This window comes from Gadus macrocephalus, chromosome 5 (assembly GCF_031168955.1).
Source record: "Gadus macrocephalus chromosome 5, ASM3116895v1".
Taxonomy (NCBI): Eukaryota; Metazoa; Chordata; class Actinopteri; order Gadiformes; family Gadidae; genus Gadus; species Gadus macrocephalus.
This window is the reverse complement of record NC_082386.1, coordinates 13,088,929-13,112,630: the sequence shown is the minus strand read 5'-3', so window position 1 is coordinate 13,112,630 and position 23,702 is coordinate 13,088,929. Positions and strand designations below refer to the sequence as shown.

The 23,702-nt window shown below is 47.8% G+C and overlaps 1 protein-coding gene and 1 long non-coding RNA gene across 10 annotated transcripts in view; one reads left to right on the top strand and one right to left on the bottom strand.

The window, feature by feature from the left end:
* Positions 1-23,702, top strand: part of asap2a (ArfGAP with SH3 domain, ankyrin repeat and PH domain 2a) — a 49,230-nt gene that overhangs the window by 13,754 nt on the left and 11,774 nt on the right. For 6 of the 7 annotated variants that reach the window (XM_060052504.1, XM_060052499.1, XM_060052503.1 and 3 more), the window contains exons 2-13: positions 3,611-3,683; positions 8,483-8,628; positions 9,851-9,925; positions 15,280-15,329; positions 18,395-18,524; positions 18,656-18,741; positions 19,138-19,213; positions 19,421-19,507; positions 20,251-20,354; positions 22,552-22,621; positions 22,922-23,009; positions 23,573-23,621. In XM_060052504.1, the coding sequence (XP_059908487.1) occupies positions 3,611-3,683; positions 8,483-8,628; positions 9,851-9,925; positions 15,280-15,329; positions 18,395-18,524; positions 18,656-18,741; positions 19,138-19,213; positions 19,421-19,507; positions 20,251-20,354; positions 22,552-22,621; positions 22,922-23,009; positions 23,573-23,621 (1,034 nt within the window). The remainder of the gene's footprint in view (positions 1-3,610; positions 3,684-8,482; positions 8,629-9,850; positions 9,926-15,279; positions 15,330-18,394; positions 18,525-18,655; positions 18,742-19,137; positions 19,214-19,420; positions 19,508-20,250; positions 20,355-22,551; positions 22,622-22,921; positions 23,010-23,572; positions 23,622-23,702) is intronic. The other variant, XM_060052500.1, reaches the window with a different exon arrangement.
* On the bottom strand, positions 676-3,694 carry LOC132458053 (uncharacterized). 3 transcript variants are annotated; one of them, XR_009525850.1, is made up of 4 exons: positions 3,582-3,694; positions 1,200-3,379; positions 996-1,114; positions 676-912 (listed from the first exon to the last, which is right to left on the bottom strand). It is a non-coding gene; the product is annotated as an uncharacterized LOC132458053 (long non-coding RNA). The 3 variants fall into 3 exon arrangements; XR_009525849.1 differs by having other exon boundaries at positions 1,200-1,365; positions 2,048-3,615; XR_009525848.1 differs by having other exon boundaries at positions 1,200-3,615.

Sequence of the window (23,702 nt, the reverse complement as noted above, 5' to 3'; positions counted from 1 at the left end):
TTTCTGTCCAGACCAGCCCACTACATTATCAGCAGACACTACATAGTGTCCACAAATCTCCCCAAATCTCGCAGCATCTCCTCTCATGCATTTAGAAGTCCACAAATCTCGCAGGATCTCCTCTCATGCGTACTACAAAGGAGTCATATTCCTTGATAGCAGTTAACAAATAAAGCATGTAACTATGAACTCAAGGACTAAAATTGACAGCAATCAATCAGTCTTTATTCATTATAGTGTCAAATCACAACAGAAGTTATGTCATGACTAGGGGTGGGACGAGACTAATGAGAAGAACCAGCCATGTAGCCTTTTTATGATGTAGTGACACTTAGTGAACAAATGTATCTGTCATGAAGGATGACTTAAGTCTCAAAAAAGCCCTAAGGCCTACCTGCATAACTGTTAATTGAACTTAAAAGAAATGCAGATGTTTGAAATTAAAATCATCAATATGAAAATCTTCAACCAGGAAATAATCATAATCAAACCTTTCTGTTACAAGTTGCATAATAAACTCACAAAGTAAAGATCTCTCTCTCTCTGTCTCTCTGTCTCTGTCTCTCTGTCTCTGTCTCTGTCTCTGTCTTTGTCTCTGTCTCTCTCTCTCTTATTTATATATATTTACATAGAAGAACTTCTAGCAGGTCAGGAACACCTGTTTGACAGGAGATCATGGTAGCAGAGAATATAAAGAGACATTTATGAATTACCAATTTTCATTTTATCACATAATAGTATGTTTCCTCACATAAACCTTTAAACATACACATATTGCATTCCTCTCACCACATGAAATAAGCTAAGGGAACCCAAAAGTGGCCCAGTGAATGATAGAGGAGAAAAAGCAGGTCCTCAAAAGGGGACAGAGGGAAAACAACTCCTTAGGCTCTCATATATAGGGTGGTCAACCTAAAAGGGACATGGAAACATTATTAAGTCATCATCACAAATCAAGTATGAATTCATGTAACATTATAAAACACATGACATACTCAACAAATCAGAGACGACTCAGTGGCCAAAAAGTGGTGAAGTGGAGGCAGTAAGAGAGCAAGTCCTTGAAAATGGAGGGGGAACAACTCCTCAAGCTCTCACATGTCAAGTGGTCAACCTGAGAGGGACATGATACATTATTAAGTCTCTAATCATCACAAATTAAGTATGATTTCGTAAAACATAAAAAATGATAAACTCACCATACTAGAGGAGACTCAACAGCTAAACGTTGGTGCAGTGAAGGCTGACACACTCCTCACTCTCTACAGCCTTTTCCCTCTCAGGCGGTGCAGTCTTTGGGCTGCCTGCATTGGTCTGGCTCTCTCCCTGAACTGACCAGCTCGACTTGCCCTGAACCTCTCTGGGCTGGACATAGGGAAAGCATTTATCATTGGATGAGGAAATAACTCAAAACCACAGAATAATGTACAAGATAAAAGATTAGTTAATATTGTGCTAAACGTTCAAGAGCGTAACGACACTAATGGCTTTGTCATGTTTTGATTATGACACTAGTGTTTTCCAATGCAAATAAGTCAGATCTTTGTAAAAATACCTGAAAATGCTCAAAACAGCACTATACACAGCCATTTGAAAACTACAATAAAACACAGATATTAAAGTTACACACAAGTTACACAATAAATTCAATGGCAAATATAGCAAATTAAACTAATTATTTCCTATAGGTTTACTTGTATTTTGTGCTAAAATTCAAAGTATCTCATCTGTATTTACAATACAGCTTGATTCTGCATCTCTATTTACAGCTCATGAGTCCATGTCAATGTTTATGGTTGCTATGGCAACAAGAGACTGCTGACTAAATCATCTGAACAATAATAACCCATAATATCACAATTCGGCATATTTAAAAAAAAATCAACCACAACTACCAACAGTCACAGCCCTTCAACTCTGGGCTAATATGTTGTCACAAGTATGCAGTTAATTAGGTCACATCACATTCAATGTAAAAACGTTTTCCACACTGTTTTGGACATGTCTCAAAATGTAGCCAAGCTAGCCCAAGGCTAACGTTACTAACCATATATGCCTCCACTCGCTCGTCTCCCGGCGCAGCAGCACCTGCTTGGGTGGTAACCCCGGCACCAAATAGGTCTGTCAATTTTGAACATTTAGCAGCATCCACCTCCAGGGACTTCAGCTTTTTAAGTCGCAGTTGTTCAGCGCCACCCGGGCGTTTCTTGCTTTTATCCATTTTCAGCTCCGTCCCGCGATTCCGGCCCGCGATTCCGGCCCATGCCATGAGGTCCCGCCCACCCTGGTTTGTGTTGTGATTCACAGCACTGTCAGGGCTCTCTGAGCCTGTCAGCCCATGATTGATTGACAATGACAAACATAGACCAATAATATGTGTCGATGCTGGCAACACACTGCTAGCCCTCTGTCGCCAATTGGCCGGCCTAATTGGAGGGAATTTAGAGAGAGCGAGAAAAAAAAAAAATCTTTGCGGACCGGACCGGCCCACATTGGGTCAACGGCCCACCGGGACGATGCCCGGCATGCCAGATGGCCATTCCACCCCTGTCTGTGTCTGCCCTACTGGTCCCTCTCTCTCTCTATCTTTGTCTGTCTGTCTGTCTACCTGCTACCCTAACGGTCTCTCTCAGTCTCTGTCTCTGTCTGCCCTACCGGTCTCTCTCAGTCTCTGTCTCTGTCTACCCTACCGGTCTTTCTTCTCTGTCGCCCCCTCCCTCCCTTTCTTCCTCCCTCTCTCTCTCCGTCCCTCTCTCCCTCCCTCCCTCTCCCTTCTTGTGTCCGCTATTACCCGAGGGCACTCATAGTGATCCTGGTTATTGCTTTCGAATCGAGGAAATGCCCTTAAAATGGATATTAGGCCTGTGTGTGTGTGTGTGTGTGTGTGTGTGTGTGTGTGTGTGTGTGTGTGTGTGTGTGTGTGTGTGTGTGTGTGTGTGTGTGTGTGTGTGTGTGTGTGTGTGTGTGTGTGTGTGTGTGTGGCAGCTGAATGGAAGCCATTGTGTGTGTTTAACTATATTTAGTGGGCCCAGTGGGCCTCTGCTGTGTCAGAGAGAGAGAGAGAGAGAGAGAAGGAGCGCACGGCGCCAGCCTGTCTTGGTTTGCAGCGACCTAAACATAAAGTCCCCCAAAAACGAATTTCCTTGTGCCCCCGGAGACGGTCGTCAGGTGTACAGTGGTACATTGTCTCCCTCTGGGCCTCACAAATGTGTGTGTGTGTGTGTGTGTGTGTGTGTGTGTGTGTGTCTGCCTGCCCCAACATGCCTTGCCACCTGCGTATGAAGACACACATAAACACACACACATCCTCCTCTGTGCTCAGACTAGATTGATTGGGGAGCTGTGGTCTATTTATAGCTCTCTGTTCAATAATGCATCACTGGGAGACAGCATGGAGACGTCAGAGGACACACACACACACGCACGCACGCACGCACGCACGCGCGCAGTGAATGCAAACGTCAGATTCCAGAGTTATCATTTGATCAAGACCTCTAGCCTGAGGTAAAGACTGATAGCTGAAGCCATGATGGAGTAGCAAGACGTACTGTATATGTTGGATCAAGCCTTAAAACACTCACCATCCCTGGTTTTCTCCCTGTCTCTGCAGGCTTTGGATGTCGACCGCAGTGTTTTGTACAAGATGAAGAAGTCTGTGAAGGCCATCTACGTATCTGGGCTGGGTGAGTTCTCTCTCCCTCGCTCCCCCCTCCCTCACCCCACCTCCCGCCCCCTTCGACGAGTTCCCTCTGCTGGGTGAGTTCTCTCTCCCTCTCTCCCCCACCTCCCCCTGTGAGTCGTACTCTGCCTCAGCTGGGTGATATTGTCGACTATTTGAGGATTTGGTAAAATCCTAAAAAATACTTCTTCTTTTTTTTTTATAGAAGGAAGATAGCCCCAGATTAATGAGTAAGAGGTGGGGAGGGGGGAGGGGGTGACCTGGCCTTTACCCGGGAACAGTGCAGAGCTCTGTTCAGAACCCGGTCACAGCTGTCTGATCCAGACCCCATAAGAAACAGGTGTGTGTGTGTGTGTGTGTGTGTGTGTGTGTGTGTGTGTGTGTGTGTGTGTGTGTGTGTGTGTGTGTGTGTGTGTGTGTGTGTGTGTGTGTGTGTGTGTGTGTGTGTGTGTGTGTGTGTGTGCATAAACTATTCATGGTTCAGGGTCGGTGCACAGAAGTAGTAGCCCCCCCCAGAAACAATAGAAGGCATCATGAGGCCAGCTCCTCCTTGATAGGCCTCAGGGGCTCTGCTGTTATCGTAGTGAGGCCACATGTTTGCTGTGGGTTCAGAAGTCTCGCAGTGTTGACATTAAAAGTGCCTGTATTTAGTGTTCCACCAGGGCTGTTGGTTCCCCTCAAGGGGAAGGTGAAGCCTTCTGTCACGTGCATGTGTCACATGATAGATAACATCAATGTCGTCGACAGCTGCCCAGGTCACATGACCGTGTGTGTGTGTGTGTGTGTGTGTTTGTGTGTGTGTGTGTTGTCCTGCAGCAGTGGATGAGAGGAGAATAATGAGGAGGCTAATAAGGAGCCTCAGACAGCGGCTTCACATTTGTAAGCCATTAGCAGGATTTTTCCCTTTTGAACGTTTTCAAGAAGCGTTTCTTTCTTGCATACTTCAAGTGTTGAAGTGAATCATCGAACCAGTTAAAACATTGGGGGGGGTGGGGAAAGAGTCATTTTTACGTTGCCACCGTTCAAAGGAGTTATAAATAGCAATCAAAAACAAAACACACTAATGGAGTGGATTAATATAATTAGGCCTGTTCTGTTTTAACATCAGCTTAAATCTTTGCTTATTCCGTGCTCAAATGATTCACCTTATGCTGGTGAAAATATAACCAATCCCAAGTACTGTTGTTGGATTAATATAAACCAGGAAAGGGGATGAACCCATCAGGGGAGAGAAACACAGGAAGAAGAGATCGACTTTATTGATATTGTCTCTGCATCGTACTGTCCTCTCCTGCTAGGATGGCTAACTCGGTGTAGCGCCAGGAGCCAACTCCAGTGTCTACTGCCCTGGCCTTGAATGGGCACAGGGAAGGATGGTTATGGGGGAGGTAGACAGACCAACATCCACATCACGCAACCTAGTGAGGGGGGGGGGGGGGTGGGGGGCTCAGGGCTCGGGTAAATCAGCAGCGCTGCCTCCATCCCGGTTGGACCTCCGTCCCGGTCGGACCTCCTCTGAGGCGGGTGCGGAGGCAGCAGGCCTGGACCCCCGGAGCTCTGCAGACCCGAGGGACAGGGGAGAACCAGAGGGGACGGGAGGAGCTGGGAGGACTTGTTGCCATGGTGGGGGGTGGGGGTGGTTTGGCTTGGATACAGCTGGGGAATAACACAGAAATAACCGGCTCTGCGGTCACAGCTCTGAGGCGTTTTGGTTCTGGTTTTAGCAATAATATTGTTTGCAGATAACTTGAATCGCTAAAAGGGAAGGGAACAAATTAAGGATTCCGAGAAACAGAATAAATGTATACAGCGTATACACCTTTTCTATTGCAAGTCCCAGGATGTTTTAAACGAAAGAATCTGTCAATGGATCACAAACTGGGCTGTTAGAGGAGGTAGAGGGTGAGGGGGAGGGGGGGGAGGGAGGGAAGAGGGTGAGGGAGAGAGGAGTGGGAGGGAAGAGGGGGAGGGTGAGGGAGAGAGGAGGGAAGAGGGTGAGGGTGAGGGAGAGAGGAGGGAAGAGGGGGAGGGTGAGGGAGAGAGGAGGGAAGAGGGTGAGGGCGAGAGGGAGGGAAGAGGGTGAGGGAGGGAAGAGGGTGAGAAGAGGGTGAGTCTCACTCTGCTGAGGAGAGTGAGACAAGGCCACCTTTTTGTTCCCTGATGGAACCACGCTCCCTGATTCTTTGTCAGAACTCAAACTTGTTGTCAAGCTAAGTCTAGATTTCCCACGTGTGTGTGTGTGTGTGTGTGTGTGTGTGTGTGTGTGTGTGTGTGTGTGTGTGTGTGTGTGTGTGTGTGTGTGTGTGTGTGTGTGTGTGTGTGTGTGTGTGTGTGTGTGTGTGTGTGTGTGTCTCACACACACCACCTTCGTCTGGGGCTGGCGGTGCTCGGGTCCGTCGGCTGCCACTGATTACTCACACACACACATCCATCACAACACCCTGCATGTTTCAGATCACACGCACACACACGCACGGGGGCGGGGGGTATTCTGCATTCTGTTGTTCATGAGGAGCGGTGCTCAAAGCGCTCTCATCTGCCACTTCAGATGCAGCCAGAGGGGGCCGGCCCTCCTGGCAGCCCGCCCAGGCAGTGCCACTACAAAGCGGGGCGTCAACAGTAGGCTGTTGATGTGCGGCTGGGGGCCGGCGCTGCTCTGTCTTTCTTTTCTTTCCCTGAAACGTCATTGACTCGGAGCCTCAAATAGCCCGGTTCAAACGGGGGTCTGTGTGGATGTGTTCCTCCTGCTGCAGACAGGGAGGGAGGGAGGGAGGGAGGGAGGGAGGGAGGGAGGGAGGGAGGGAGGGAGGGAGGGGAGTAACCCTGGAGCAGCCATGGGTCTCAACACGCGCGCCACTAGGGACATGTGCTCTTGGGTTTTTCTTCCATTTCGCAAACCGTTTTAAACACACAAAAGTGCACATGTGCGTCGGCCATGTTGCAGTAGCACCTGTACTGTTAGTGTGTGTGTGTGTGTGTTTGTGTGTGTTCAAACTTTATCTTTACCCTCCAGCACGGGTATCCATTGTTCAAAGAGTTGAGTTTCCATGACAACGACAATGTCTGAGTGAGTGAATGATCAAATGCGTCCTGGAATGCGTTGATGGAACAGCGTTCATGTAGTAAAGTTTCCTGGAAGATTGATGAAGTTATGAATGTCTCGGATGTGTTCACGCCTGTGGTTTGAACGGTCTCATCCTCTGTGACTCACTCTGATGCCGGGTGGGAACAGGATCTAATCTTGAATTACAAGGTGTGTGTGTGTGTGTGTGTGTGTGTGTGTGTGTGTGTGTGTGTGTGTGTGTGTGTGTGTGTGTGTGTGTGTGTGTGTGTGTGTGTGTGTGTGTGTGTGTGTGTGTGTGTGTGTGTGTGTGTGTGTGTGTGTGTGAACCTAATACCATTTAGCACCTGGCAAGTTTAACATTTCAAATGGAGTCGTCAGCAAAATAAAGATGGATGAGATGGAAAACGTCTCAACCTTAAAGAACATGGATGAATATTAATGTTGACTCGAATGTGCGAAGTAAATTAGAGCTGATGCGTAGCCTAGCCTACCTTAAATGCTGTCTTATCATGCTTCCTCAGCCCTGTGAGAGGCTTGGTCACCAAGCTCAGCCACCGTGTCGCTTATTATTTAATCCTGAAAAGTAAGTACGTCTGGGGGCCTGCAGGTAATAACCTGCTAGCTTACTGGGAAGGTCGGCCTGTTGCTTTATTAATATGATTCATATCTCTGGGGCCCAGGTGTGTGTGTGTGTGTGTGTGTGTGTGTGTGTGTGTGTGTGTGTGTGTGTGTGTGTGTGTGTGTGTGTGTGTGTGTGTGTGTGTGTGTGTGTGTGTGTGTGTGTGTGTGTGTGTGTGTGTGTGTGTGTGTGTGCACCAGCCCATAAAGAGCTGAGTCATGGTGTTTGTTCAGCAGCAGGTGTCTAGTCGTGTCCTTTTGCACATATCTTTATACTGGGCACCTCACCCCGTCTTAGTCGACCCCCACTGCTTCCTCCCTATCGTTACTTCAGGGGTAGTCATGGTAACGGTCTCCAGTGCTAATGCATCTCTCCCTCGCTAGCCTTCTCAGTCCCGGCGGCATTACATGTGGCCTGGCGCCCGCAGAGTGTATTAAGTAGCTCCTCTGGCTCTGACACCGGGTGATGGGGAGCCCTCTGGGCCTGCTGTGACAGCTGCTCAGAGACCCCGGTGGACTTGTTGTGGAGTCGGTTTGCATGACCTGCTGTACGGCAGTGTGTTGCCTCTCCACACCCCTCTCTCCGTGCTCCATTCTGTAGTTGATCTCCACGTGGAATCAGTGCTCTATGGGTTTGTTTAGTGTGCGTCTGTATTTTCAGACGCACACAGTATTCTCAACAATTCCCCCCCTGTCTTGATCTAAATCCAAGTACCGTTTTGTCGTTTCTTTGTGTGTGTGTGTGTGTGCTTAAAATGTTTTTGTTTTTAAAAGTAAAAAAATCCACTGTATTTATGCTGTTATAGAGTTGAGGAGAATTGCCCTAAAAGGGCAATATATGGCCTATTAAAATGTGTGGTGTTTGTGTGTGTGGTGAACTAAATAAACAATATACAATATAATAATACTGCAAGACAAACACATTTTTAAGCAATCTACATGTATTTTGAACAAAGCAAAGCCCTTTGAAATGTATTGTTAACTGTGTGTGTGTGTGTGTGTGTGTGTGTGTGTGTGTGTGTGTGTGTGTGTGTGTGTGTGTGTGTGTGTGTGTGTGTGTGTGTGTGTGTGTGTGTGTGTGTGTGTGTGTGTGTGTGTGTGTGTGTGCTTGTGTGCTCCAGCCCATGTGGAGAACGAGGAGCAGTACACTCTGGCCCTGGAGAAGTTCGGGGAGAACTGCGTGTACAGAGACGACCCTGACCTGGGGTCAGCCTTCCTCAAGTTCTCCGTGTTCACCAAGGAGCTCACGGCCCTCTTCAAGAACCTGGTGGGTCCTCGCTGTGTCTCTGTGTGCGCTGACGGCGCTTAATGACTGTAAATCAATGTTATAGTGGATGGACTGCATTTGTAAAGTGCTTCTTCTAACCAGTGGCCCCTCAAAGCGCTTTACACTATTGCCTAACATTCACCCATTCACACACACATTCACACACCGACAGCGGTGTCAACCATGCAAGGCGACAGCCAGCTCGTAAGGAGCAGTTAGGGTGAGGGATCTTGCTCAGGGACACCTTGACACTCTAGGAGGAGCCGGAGATCTCACTAACAACCATCCGGTTACCAGCCAACCCGCTCTACCTCCTAAGCCCAATGCCACATGTTGTTGGACCCTGTCAGACGTGCAGATCCACAGCATCAGTAGTCCAGTGTGGAGTGTGTGTGTGTGTGTGTGTGTGTGTGTGTGTGTGTGTGTGTGTGTGTGTGTGTGTGTGTGTGTGTGTGTGTGTGTGTGTGTGTGTGTGTGTGTGTGTGTGTGTGGATGCATGGAACATGTACGGTTGGAATGTAGTACAGGGTAGAGACATAACCAACACGACCACATAGTGACCTGAGGAGGTTGGGTCACCTGACGAGCTGGTCACCTCCTGACGAGTTCGGGTCACCTGACAAAGTGAGGTCACCTCCCCAGTGGAGTGAGCGTTATTTCAGCCGTCACACAGGACCTTCCGTCACTCGTCACTCGCTGTGTGTCTGTGGCTGGGGTGCTCAGACCTATTGCACAAAGACCTACTCGTACACAAAACACAGGAAGTCCGACAGGAACCTGAAGCCCTCAGGGGAACGAGTATTGGTTTCTATTGTGGGTGACAAAGAGCCTCAGAAAACACCTGCACAGTAACGCACTCTCATGTTCTGTTCTCTCATCACAATCCCTGTTTAAAGCACTCTAACTGAGAGAGGACCTTCATCCTTGGTACAGATTCTTTCTTATACTTTAGCTGATTTTATTTAAGAAATGCTATTCCTCCGTGGGCTTTTTGTAAAACAATTACACGGTCGTATTTAAAACTATTTAGCACACTGGATTTTGAATGGGACACGCACGCACACATGCACAGGGAGGGTCCCAGCATTCTTGGTCAACTCATGAATGTTAATCTTTGTACACATTTCTCTCTCTCTCTCGGCTCTTCTGTCTGGCTGTCTCCCTGCTGGCCTCCTTGGTCCGTCCCTCTCTGTCCCCCCCTCTCTCCCTCTGTTTGCCCCAGTTCCAGAACATGAACAATATCATCACCTTCCCACTGGACAGCTTGCTGAAGGGGGACCTGAAGGGAGTCAAAGGGGTAAGCAATCTTCGAGTTTATCTTCTGCAACTCACAGAACGACTACTCACAATGATGACCTCTCAGACCGTGATATTGGACTATGAAGAGAGGGATAGTTGGTGGTGATCATCACTGCTGTATGGGGGTTGTTACTGCTGTTGTCACTACTGTAGGGGGTTGTCGCTGCTGTTGTAACAGCTCTCTCTCTCTGGGTAAAAGCACAATCATAGCAAGCATAACCCTACCACCCTGTGTGTGTTGGTGGAGATGGTTTGTAGCTGGTCATTTTGTCCATATTGGACAACATTAGTTACAAGCATGATCAGCTGATGTTCCTACAATGTGGAACATCTGAATCTTCTGCAGAGTGCCTTGAAATGAACCCATCTCATTTCCTAAAGTACATTTGAAGTGTCAACCCTTACAGATGCGGTCCTCAGTAGAATGGGTTGACGCCTTTGTGACACATCTGTCAGCTGTTCAGCCGGCTGTAGCAGGGCAAAAGATACGTGTTGGTACTGGAGGAGAAGCCGGTTCACCGGCCCCCGTGAGGCCGTGAACATCATCATGTGTTTGTCACCGAGTCTCCCCTGACGCTCCAACCTTCCCTCTGTAACCCCGGTCTCATGGCTCATCCCTCTATCCCTACGCTCGCTACCTGCTCTAATGAGACGTGTTACCGTAGTAACGCACGTCTTACGTCAGCTGGCTGTCTGCAGCCTCCTCCTCCCTCTCTGTGTTCTTCCGTTTCCTCACAGCGGTTCAGCAGCATGGATCTCATTCCATTTGTTGCCACACACATGAAATCGTTCAGTTCATATTATGCAGATTTAACTTTCTGTTGCGGGTGGATTTCAATTACAAAAGCGAAACCTATTTCCTTCCAGTGAAATACCCTTTAACAATTATGCTCATTATTATCGCTTTGCAGTGCATTTCTACTACTATTAGTTGTACTAGTACTACTTCCACTATACTGCTGCTGCTGTTTCTACTACTACTGCCACTACTACAGTAGTTATGGAGCAGACTGACTGACTAATATTTGGTCACGACGCTCAATGCTAAATTAATAATAAGGTCCCATTTTTCCCTTTCCCCGTCGCACTCATTCTGTCTGATTCCCTTCATTTTCACCTTCATGCCTGTATAGCTGCAACCCCTCCGTCTCCACCCAAGCTACCTCACCCCAGCTCTCTTCCCTGGCTGTGGGCAGTGAGGTCTTCTCCGTGGAGGCGGCCAGACCTCATTAGGGTCCATGGATGACTCTCATTACCCTAACGACAGGACTAATGAGGCATGCACTCACGATCACACGCGTGTCCGTGTCGAAGGCAATCCCTGCATTCTCAACCCCTGTCTGTCTGGAAGTAGGGCAGAGAGGGGAAAAGTCGGAACATGGGTGAAATGAGAAAGAAACCATTTTGAAATTCCATTTCGACCTGTCAAGTGTCGCATGCACATGCACACACACACACACACACACACACCTGTCATTTTCTCCCCTGGAGGACTTTTGCTTTTCCTTCTCCTCATTATCAGCCTCTCCTCTTCGGTCCCCAGACAGCTCTGTTGGGAACCAAAGAGGGAGCCTCCAGCAGGAGACTCTGTTTAACCGACCGGAGGAATGGAAGGTTGAGTCAGGCATCAGAGTAGGGGACACTGAAATCTATTAAAATTGGAATAGAACCTCTCCAGTTAGGATTAACGAGATTAAAAAAAAGACACAAAAACATCCAGAAAAGCAATGTTGTTGCTTTGCTTTTCTGAAAGCTTTGCTTTCCTGACACCTTTGCTTTTCTGACCGCTTACTCACGGTACTTCAAGCAGGCAGTCACCTGCTTTAAGTAAGTACCATGAGTAAGCTCTGAGACGCACACTAATTCATATGGATTCAGCCTGGGTGGATTTTGGTGGCAGGCTGGTGGGGCTAGGTAACAAACAACAAGAACCGAGAGCTACGCAGACGATTAGAAATCGGTTTCGGTATATGGGGTTCATTTCTACTGTGTCCAGAATTGAAACTCTCTGTTAAGGACAAGAAGCTTGTCGCTATTCAGGCAGCAGCGGTGGTGGAGCTAACCCTGCTAACCCACACATCAGCTAACCCACACATCAGCTAACCCACACATCAGCTAACCCACACATCAGCTAACCCACACATCAGCTAACCCACACATCAGCTAACCCACACATCAGCTAACCCACACATCAGCTAACCCACACATCAGCTAACCCACACATCAGCTAACCCACACATCAGCTAACCCACACATCAGCTAACTCAAAACATCAGCTAACCCACACATCAGCTAACCCACACATCAGCTAACCCACACATCAGCTTACCCTGGAGGACAGTGGCTAACGGCTCTGTGATTAAAGGCCTGTCACCGGCCTCCATTTCACGCCTTACCAGCCACACGTCTCTTCTCCGAAGAGAGGAATTGAGAGTTGGTGCGTGAATCAGGGTGACCCTGACATATTTACTTTTCCATAACTTCCTGCCATTTTGTCTTGTTTTGTGCTTCCTGTAGTGAGGGCTAAGGAAAGGACACCGGAAAGGAGACAGGAAAAGAGTGGATGTGTGTTGTGATTATTGTGACGTATGGGATCCGACCCTCAGGGCGCCATGGAAACGTTACCTCATCAGAACACTAAGACCGATGCACATAGTTTACGGCAACTTGGACACGTTACGTAACCTAAACAAGGAAACTGTGATTCTGTGATTAGCTAGGGATTCTCAAGTACCACACACACACACACACACACGCACACGCACGCGCACACACACACACCAGTAGTGCTGAGTCTGCCAGACTGCTCTGCCAACAGCGGATTTAAGGAATGGCCTCTTGCATGATGTCATACCTGCAGCGGAGCCTCCCCTTGGGCCCATTGTCCCGCTAGCTTCTGTAGTTTTAACCCACCATAGGTCCCATAAGCTCCTTACTGTTGTGCTTGCGTCATGGGCCCCGGTTTGAGGCAGTGTTTGTGTATGAAAGAGGGGCGCGAGCTACTCTGCTGTAGCCGGTCTGCTGGTTGTCCCTGACTCAGAGCCACTTATCCAGAGGGGCAGCCCAGCAGCAGCCCTTTAAGAGAAGAGGGCTTTAAAGGAGCTGTAGGTCAAGCTTAAGAGAAGGGTTTTGAGTGTAATTTGTTAGGGCTAGTGCAAGGAAGAATTTTGTATGTGCTGGCACAAAAATTGTTCTTAGCATTGTGTCCTGTCTTATCCTAGCTATATTTTTTGTACAAAGGCAATGGGATAACCTACGATCGTCAGTGCTTGGCACTTGTGTCTATGAACATTCTTACTGTACCGACAGAGATATATTGTTTCTTTGTTTTGATAAATGTACTTATTGTGGGTCTTTTTTGATAATAGCGACTGCTAAATGTAAATGTAAATGTTTAAATGCCCTAAATGTATATGTTTCAAAGGACCATCGATACATTTTTTGTCAGTGTGCTCTGTGAGAATAGCTGTTTCCTGTTCACTGGTTCTGCCTCGGTCGGTATGAGCCAATTCAGATTGTAAACTACTCAGGGCATCTCTTCCGTGATTGGTTGAGGGAATCCATCTTGTGGTGGACACCTCAAATCCCAATGGCAGAGAAAAGTAGGCAGGGAGGTACCACACACGGTTTGGGTTGTTTCGTCTCAAAGACATTTATCTGTAGGGGTAAATTAGTCATAAGCTGGTAGTAGTAGTGGTAATGATACATGTGATGCACATCATACACCAGTGCTACAAGTAGTAGTGATGCATATCATACAGTAGTGATACATGTGATACATATAATACAGTAGTACTACTAGTAGTAGGTACACATGTGATAGATATGATATTATACAGTAGTACTTCTAGTAGTAGTGATGCATGTCATCCATATCTAGTAGTACTACTAGTAGTAGTGATGCATATTATAGAGTAGAACTACAAGTCGTAGTGATGGCAGCAGCAAGCTCAGTATTGAAGGCATTGTACAGTGTGTGTGCAATTCCTCATCGGCCTGTTTCCTGTAAAGACATCACATGGGTGAGAGTGGGCTAGAGGCCACCACTCACTTTGTGGCAGCATGTGTGAGCAGGCCGGAGGCCACGGCTCACTTTGTGGCAGCATGTGTGAGCCGGAATCCTGCCCAGTCCTGATGGTTGAACCACTGCTGCCAGGTCTACCGTACCTCTCTCTGGCTCTGACCCCTCCTTCGTCCTGCTCGTTCTCTCTTGAGTCCTCCTCCCTCTCTGTCTCGCTGACAGCGTCTGTCATAACCAATTCAGTTTCATCCTTTTATCCTTTTACTGCACACCTGTTCCCTTTCATCTCTATCGCTCGCTCACTCCCTCTCTGTCTCTCTGGTTAAGTGTTCTTCTCACTCTCTGTCTCTCGTCCCTCCCTCTCCCTAGCTCTGTCTCTCACTCACTCACTCACTCACTCACTCACTCACTCACTCACTCACTCACTCGGGGCCTCACCCTGCTGTGTTGTCTGAGTGTGTGGGTGTGTGTGGGGGGGGGGGGGTCTCGTTGTCATGACGATACGCTCTGTACCCAGAACAATGGGGCTGTGATGGAGACGGTCACCGGCCTCCATCGCTCACAGATAAAAGCTTTGTTGTTTCTCTCTCTCTCCTGCCGCTGAAGCGGAAGCCATGTATTGTCGCTGCACGACCCTCAAGCTATTAGGCTTCAATTAAATCTCCCCAATGCGGATGATTGCACAGATTGTTTGTTTGATGTGAATGAAGCGGTGAAACACGGAAGAGCTTGTTTGGAGAGCGTCGCCTCTTTCCAGAGCTTGTAAATAATACTTTACAGCACACACAGTGGGAGTTTGCAATTAGGATTTCATATTTAATTATAGCATACACCTACAACAGTTACCCGTTGGCTGATTATGCCCATGTTATTGTTGTGGGCTAATTAGCCACCCTGGCTCGTTTAGTGTTGGGTGATTACCTCCATTTGGCTGGGAGGGTGTTTCGGAAATGAATGACATGGTCATTTGAACAAAGTCATTTCTGCTTTGGTTTGCTGTGTTCGCTGTTGGATCAGCAACACAACACGGCTTAATAAGGCGTCTTTACACACACACACACACACACACACACACACACACACACACACACACACACACACACACACACACACACACACACAGGGTGACCACTGTTGTCTGTTTTGGTGGGATGTCCCTGTGCATCATTATCATCATCATTTCTGGCTTGGCAGCCGTGGCTGTTGGCCTCGGGTGATCTGAGTAACGTAGACTGAGAACATCTACTCCACTCTCGGACTGATTGCTGTTGGTTGTTATAACATGTCTAACACAGTTGTAGTAAATGTTCCACTTTCTGCTCTTTCCCCAGGACTTGAAGAAGCCGTTTGACAAAGCGTGGAAGGACTACGAAACCAAAGTGTAAGGATCCTGAGAGTATTGCACAAGGGGGTTTGTTTTTGCTTTGACTACGAAGTCTTTCAGATGACTAGTGGAGGTAATACATGAGGAGGTTCCCACTGTCGACACGCCCGTGTGTGTTCTTATAGCACTCTTATCTTTATGTCATATTCATATTTCTTATATATGTTACAAGCTGCAAAGGACATTCCTTACGGAAAGGGTAATTCCTCTCCTCCTCCAAACCGATCTGAGCGGACAGCCCCGGCTCTGTCCCAGAATCAAACATTTTCCACGGGATGCTGTGTGGCTCGTCCCGGCTTGACCCCCCCCCCCCCCCCCCCCCGCCCCCTTTCACAATTGGACTCTGATGGTCTTTCTGCGATCAATGGAGCCCAATTGTCTGGCTGATTGATAGAACCTCCTCCTCTTCGCTGTGACGCTCCAGCCTCTCCTCCATTCTGAAGGCCGTCTTCAGTAAACACTGCTCTGATCTCTCTGCTGCTGGCGGTCGACGTGTGAGGCGAGAGACAGGACATGACAGACGTACTGACGCGGTGTCAACGCTGCAGTTAAATATGTCAAAGTCAGTGTCGTGGACGGATTTGAAGTGCCAAAGAACTAATGGACAAAAGTGAACAGCTCGGGTTCAAAGCATAATGAGCTGGCCTGCGCCTCCTTTAGGTAAACTAGTACAGCACAGCTATGTGGTGGAGGGTTGTTGTTGAGTCGACTGGCCGCACAAGGCCCGCATTACTGCTGCTACAGGAAACTAGTTTACCAAAACGCCTAGTCCAAGGTTTATGACACAGAAGCGAGGGGCGGAGACGTCAGAAGCTTGAGTTCAGTTGTCTTCTCTCCAGCGTGCTGAGGCTTCGTAAATCACAACGAAGGGGATATGAACAGGAGGCTGGTCGTCACGGTGATGATGATGATGATTAATGATTCATTAATGAAACGCCAGATTGCAATCAGTGTTTGTAACAGCTGACTGCTCATGCCGTCACGCTGCCTTGCTTGAGCGTGACAGTGCCTCAGTCTTCGTTTCGGTGTTGTCTTGCTACCAGCAAAAGTCAAGATGACACCGATCCGCCTGATTCGCTGTCTTTTCTTCTGCCTGAAGAAGTCACAGGTTGGAGTCTTGGTGCTTTCTCTTGGAAAGGGGATTAAAGTATCAAACGCATGAATAAGTCCCGGTGACACAAACAAACCCCAACCTTACGGAAAACCTTTCTTCAGAGGGTAGAGACCGCCGAAGCCTTGAGGGGAGATGACCTTAAAGCTAGGGTGGGCGATTTTGGAGAAAACAGCCGTTGAGATTCCGTCGCGTGCTCTCTGGCCCGTCCCTGCCACGCTACCTGCTGTAGATCCTCCCACCGAACGTCAGTTATGCGCGTTCATGTGAATTCAGTTACATTGATAGGAAGACGAAACACCATGTCCGATTCCGAGGTAATTAAACTTTAGTGCTGATTGCTACATAAGTACATATATAGCATCAACATCTTACTCACAGACATACCATGTATGTTATCTTAAAATCATTGCCATTGCGCTGGTAGGCCTAAGAAAGGTAGCTGTATCAGCCAAGCAAGATAGCAAACTAATTGCAACTGTAGTTCGTTAGCATAAGAACAAAAGCAAAAAAAAACAAAAAACAAAAACAAAACCTCCTTCTCCATGATAACAGAATTCTTCTAGGTCTCCCTCTTATCAATATTGACAATCGATATGATCTCTTTACTGTCGTTGTCCATCATTGTGTATGTACAGTAGCCTACTGTGCTGAAAAAATATATATATTTGTTAAAATAACACAGAAAGCCAGATTACACACAAGGAAACCGTCACTTCAAAGCGATCGCGAAACTGAGCTAGGCTGCTGCTAGCTTGCAACAACGTTATAACAATACATGGAATATCATATGCTAGACTTCCCTCGCAGTGCTTATCTTGGCAGTTGTGTCAACGTAGCTTTTATACAAACGTGACTCGGACATTATCCACAGTTGAGTTGAAGCCTAGGCCACGTGTTAGCACAATCTCTGTGTTATTCCGACAGCCAGGGTTGGTGTGACCATAACTAACCTATAAAACGGACCGGGAAAAGAACCATCGGCTGATGCAAGACATCCTACAGAACCGTATTGAAATGGTTACATTACAGAACCGTAATGTAACGGTTATCGTGGCTTTGCTTAGTAAAAAACCATACCAGCCGACACTTTACATATTCATCGCAATATACCATGGAGGGATAGCACAATTCCTTACCTGTCTATAAGAAATGTAGCCATCTCAGCGTCCGATTTTAAGTTTCTCCGGTCACGTAACTCTCTCCATCGCTCATAAGCCACGCCGATGTTTACTCTGGTTTTATTTCGAGCTCTCTCCGCCTCCCTTTTAGTAGCTGTCCTTTCAACAAGTGTCTTTCCTCTTTTTTTCTCTGTCTTAGTGGTGTTAGTTGATGGTATCCGGGGAATGGGAAATGTATGGGCCGTTGATGAAGACACGGCTATTCATTTGTTGTCCGCCGTAGTAGTACAAAACTGTCAGACCGCTAGGCTCGTGAACGCTCACGCAGGGACGCACCAACGTCGTTGCCAAGGTGACCGGACAGTCCCACAGCCAATAAGAACGGAGAATCGGAGCCTCGCTCTTATTGGTCAAAGTGTACATGAGCGGTGGCAATTTTTGGGTGCGGCCCACAGAGGCAGGGGAGAGCAAAGTTATGAGCAGATATTCTCAGAGCACTTCACCTACATATAGCTGACTGGCTATTAGGACAGTTTTGCCAAATATTACAGTAAAGAAATTACCCACCCTAGCTTTAATGCAAACAACCCGCAGCACATTCAAAAGAAGCTCTCCTGCATGGAACAGACATGCCCCGTTTGATTTAATCTTCAGTCTGACTTTACTTCTGTGATCCGGCCTGCAGAGTCCCTCCGTTGGACTCTCTGCCTCTTTCTCTCTCTGTCTCTTCCGCCTCTCTGTCCGACTCTCTCTTGTCTGACTCTCTCTCACCTCCAGTCTCTCTGTCTGTCTCTCTGTCTGACTCCCTGTCTCACCTTCTTCTTCCTCAGCACCAAGATCGAGAAGGAGAAGAAGGAGCACGCCCGGCAGCACGGCATGATCCGCACAGAAATCAGCGGCGCCGAGATCGCAGAGGAGATGGAGAAGGAGCGGAGGTTCTTCCAGCTGCAGATGTGTGAGGTCTGTAGAGAGAACGTCTCCTGGGGGCACCGGAGCCCCACTCTCGCACGGGGCTGAATGATGAAGTGGTGTCTCGACGACGGCCCCGGTTGCTTCTGAAGGTATGCGTCTGTCTGTGTCCATGTGAACAGTATCTGCTCAAAGTGAACGAGATCAAGATCAAGAAGGGAGTGGACCTGCTGCAGAACCTCATCAAGTACTTCCACGCCCAGTGCAAGTAAGACATGTCTGTCTCTGTCGGCCTCTGATTTGTCAGGCTCTTTGGTGGGGGAGGTGACCAGTTGCTCATGACGTAACGATTTAGTGTTTATTTACTTGAGTTTTAATGCATAAATTTCCCTTCAGCGCAGAGATGTTACTGTTGGAACATGAAACTGGACGTACCAGTTGATAAATTGGCCACAGGATATGACTCATTAGTAATTACATCATAGTGTGCGCACAGCAAAACTCATCTTCCCTCTACTTTAGTTGTAAATATCACAGCCAAGAGAAGGTTTTCTGAGAACTGTCTCAGCAATGTACTTTTGACCTGCGACGGGAAGATGAGGTGAACATAAAGCATGGAGTACTCTCACATTCTTGACCCCACTGACCTGACGCCTCTCCTCAGTTTCTTCCAGGACGGTCTGAAGGCTGTGGACAACCTGAAGCCTTCCATTGAGAAACTGGCAACCGACCTGCACACGGTACGCCTCTGATAGACATCTATCCAAGATCTAGATCTAGATCTAGATTTATAATTAGAGATCTACTTCTATAGATATAGTTATAGATGATTGTTCAAGGATATATATAGTTATAGATCAAAATGTATATCTAGATCTAGATAAATCTAGATCTATATATCTATGCATAGATCTATATTTCTTTATTAATTGTATGATTGACACCAGATAAAGCAGGTGCAGGACGAGGAGAGGAAGCAGCTCACTCAGCTACGAGAAGTCCTGAAGACGGCTCTGCAGGTTGAGCAGAAGGAGGTAACACACACACACACACACACACACACACACACACACACACACACACACACACACACACACACACACACACACACACACACACACACACACACACACACACAAACCTCGATGCCAATCACACACACACAAACCTCGATGCCAATCACACACACACAAACCTCGAAGCCAATCACACACACACAAACCTCGAAGCCAATCACCTACTCTAATCATATACTGGTGGAGCTGGGGTTGGCCCCACCTCCAGCTAGCCAAGAACAGAGATCTGCAGAAACAGCTTAAAGACTCAACTATCCCTGTTCTCTTCATATTAACTTCACCATATGAACGTGTTACTGGTGTTTAAGGACACCGTTCTAACAGTTGCCAGCTACTGTTGCACAAAGTCTCATGTGAAGAATGCTCTTTTCATTCTTTCTCTTTTCTCTTCCTGTCTTGTTCACTGCTTCCAACTTTTGTGAACCAAGTCTAGGAGAGTAAGTAGATTTCTTCAGATTAAACCTTCATTTGTGTAGAAACTTTTATTTTTCCTACTAATAGACCCGCTCATCCTATTTTTTCCTGATGTTTGTCTTCATAGTGGTTTCTGTACAGTTTGTTCTTTTAATAAAACTGTAAATCAAACACAAGTCGGTTTGTAGGGTTTTCTGTTATATTCTGTCTTGTTTTTGACCTTTTTGTTGACCTCTAACCGGCTCCGCCCTGAAAGGTGACCTGTGATTTGTCCTCTCCCCCTGAAGGACTCCCAGGTGCGTCAGAGCGCCACCTACAGCCTCCACCAGCCGCAGGGCAACAAGGAGCACGGCACTGACCGCAGCGGACACCTGTACAAGAAGAGTGACGGGTGAGTCTGACCCCTGACCCCAGCAGGTGGGCGTGGCACCGGTCATCAGCAGGGTTACACAATACACCCTCTTCACAGAGGGGTCACCACAGGGTCTGCTGTGAAGCACCAGGTCACATGGTCCACGGTCAGTGTGGGTTAGGCAGCAGCTAGTCCCTGACCAGGTGATTTGATTGGACAAGAGGCATTCCATTCACGCTGAACTAGTTTGTGGGACTTTTCACTGCACATGTATCACTCCCTCTCACACGTGTTCCTGATGGCCGTTAATTAGGTTAACGGTCGTCGTCAGCTGTTGGCTCATCAGAATCGTATGCCAGCGAAGTGCTGCTCACTGGTCGCACACTGAATAAAACCAGTTAAAGCCAGTTGTTAGAGTAGCGGGCCTGTGGTAACGTGTAGACCCACACAACGCAGCCAACCAGTGTGCAGGGAAAGTTTGTTTGTGTTGCTTGGCAACAGGCCAGTCCATTTGCAGCACTCTGTGTTCGCTGAGCCAAAATCCATGATTAATCAAGCAAACAAATCATAAGCGGCCCCCACTTATTGCTGTTCACTAATAAACGCTGCTTGTTGAACGGGTGCATGAAAGCAGCACCATGCTGTAGCGCGGGCGCTCTGCTGCATGTCGGCTCCCTCGTGGGTGACTTCACCTCGAGGAGTCACCTCAGTGTTCACCTCGAGGAGTCACCTCAGTGTTCACCTCGAGGAGTCACCTCAGTGTTCACCTCGAGGAGTCATCTCAGTGTTCACCTCGAGGAGTCATCTCAGTGTTCACCTCGAGGAGTCATCTCACTGATGTGTCACACAAATTGAAGGTAGGAACAGTAGGAAAAACGGGTTTAGCTCATAACACAAGTTCTGTGTTCGATTTGAAGTTCTGGCAGTGCACCAGTACAGACTAGTACATTGACCGTGCTGGACGGACGTATAAAACCAACCCAAGTTAACTTAACCTACTGCCGACCATCTGTTAGTAGGGTTCGATTTTGTCCCGACCTGATCTCCAGTTTGTTGGGGAGAGCTACAGCCCAGCCTTAATCACCCGCTTCTGTCTGGTGACTTCATCCGTCCCTCACTACAGTTCACCTCAGGCAGTGTGCACCCTTTTCAGAGAACAGCTCATAACACTGATCCTGGATCTGCTGTCTTTCTGCGTCAGGGAGCAGAAGTACACTAAACTAGTGAAACATCAGCGCTGAGGACGGACCATGTGCCCTGGTAAATAAGGGAGCAGACCCTTTAAGGTTGTATCAGCGATGCTAGGCCAAAACATAAATGATCACATTCATCTGATCTTTCCTCACGATCCGCTAGCTGCCCGCCTCATAAGCAGGCCGTCCAAAAATATTTTCTCTGTAGGCAGCCATTGCTCCGAGATTGTACACAAAAACAAATGGTCATACCAACCACTGAAAAACAAAATAAATAGTATTCCAACCATCACCGACAAGGTGGTGGGTGTTTTGGTGGATTTGTGCAGCGTTCATGATAGTTTTTACTGGATGCACGAAGCACGGGAGGGAGGGGTGAGCTGGCTCTGTTAGTTTGGGATCTCGCTTCAAATAACGAGAAGTGACGTCACCAAACATCGCTGATACCCCCTTTCAACAGGTGAAACCTGTGTCCTACCGTTAAGTAGAGACACTGTGAACAGGGTCTGTTGTACCACCGTTCATCCCCTAACCGTTGATGCTTTGTAAATAAAGACTATTTCCCAAACCTGTGCCCTGCCTTCAGCAAGGCTCCACAGTATGAGCTTGTTCTGTATCGCCTTATATTGATATTCAAATGCTTCTACTTGATTATCTTAACAACCTCTAGCAGCAGGGGACTTTTTAAAGTCTATCATTTATTTGCATTTTGAATATTAATGAGCAGTCTCTTCCGCTCAATATAACTCTAGACTTGTGATGAATATTTCATTGCTAGGGTTCATTCTGAGTTTATTGTGTCACTGTGGCTCTGTGCTTGTATGTGTGTAGCATCTTATCCTAGCTATCTTTGTTGTATACGGGGAATGGGTTAACCTAGCGATTGTTAATGCTTGGCACTTGGTTCTATGAACATCCTGACTGTACAGTAAGTCGCTTTGAATAAAAGCGCATATATGTGTATGTACATGCACGTACATGTGTGTTTACATGTGCACGCGGGGGTGCCTCACACTGAACCTTGTTTCTCCTCCATCTCCCAGCTTGCGGAAGGTGTGGCAGAAGAGAAAGTGCTCAGTTAAAAATGGATACCTCACTATTTCCCACGGCACGGTGAGACTCACTCACTCACTCACTCACTCACTCACTCACTCACTCACTCACTCACTCACTCACTCACTCACTCACTCACTCACTCACTCACTCACACTACAGTAGCAACCATCAGCCGCAAGAGTGTGTATTTCAAATGCTGTGTGTGTTTCTGGCGTCGGCCCAGGCTCCATGGCACTCATTATGGTTCCTCGTTAGTCGTGAATGCATTAAGATTGACACACGCACACACACACACAAACCTCGAAGCCAATCCCCTGCTTTAATCATCTCTCTCTCCCCCTCTCTCCCCCCTCCCAGGCGAATCGCCCTCCAGCGAAGCTGAACCTGCTCACCTGCCAGGTGAAGCACAATCCAGACGAGAAGAAGAGCTTCGACCTCATATCCCGTAGGTGTCTCTCCCCCACGGTGCTCCCCTCGTATCCTCCCCCCTGGTGTAGGGCTCCTCTGGGGCTCCAGGGTCCTAGTGCCCTCTGGTCTGACCACCCTGTGGACGTCACACCCTGGATATGATGTCATGGCTGATCTTACTCCATGAGCCAGACAGCCCGTAACAAAGAGGAGGGTGTTAACTAGAGTAGACCTGCCTTTCCCCCCCTGCAGTAGTGGGGTCTTTAATATCCATTTAATATCACTGCTAATGGTTAACTGAATGACGTCTAGCTAGGCCGATGGCATAATCCAAGTGGCTGGGCTATTGATGCTACGGTTGAATATGTCTGGACTGCAGAGTCGCTCGCCATTTAAACACGGAGAGAAGTTCTGCTGTGTTTCTCTACACCCTGCGTGTCAGTACTGGGCTGGAGTCCGTTTGTAGCGACAGACTTGAGTCTCTTGATTTGAAACCCATTCATCCTCATGATGAGATCATCCCGGCACCGTGTCCCCCTCTGTTCACGTTTCTCTCCTTCCTTCCTCTCTGACCCTCTTGTCTCCTGCTCCCCACTCCAGACGACCGGACGTACCACTTCCAGGCGGAGGACGACCCAGACTGCCAGATGTAAGACCTCAGCCTTTGCCCCCTTTCAGGACGTGTGTGTGTGTGTGTGTGTGTGTGTGTGTGTGTGTGTGTGTGTGTGTG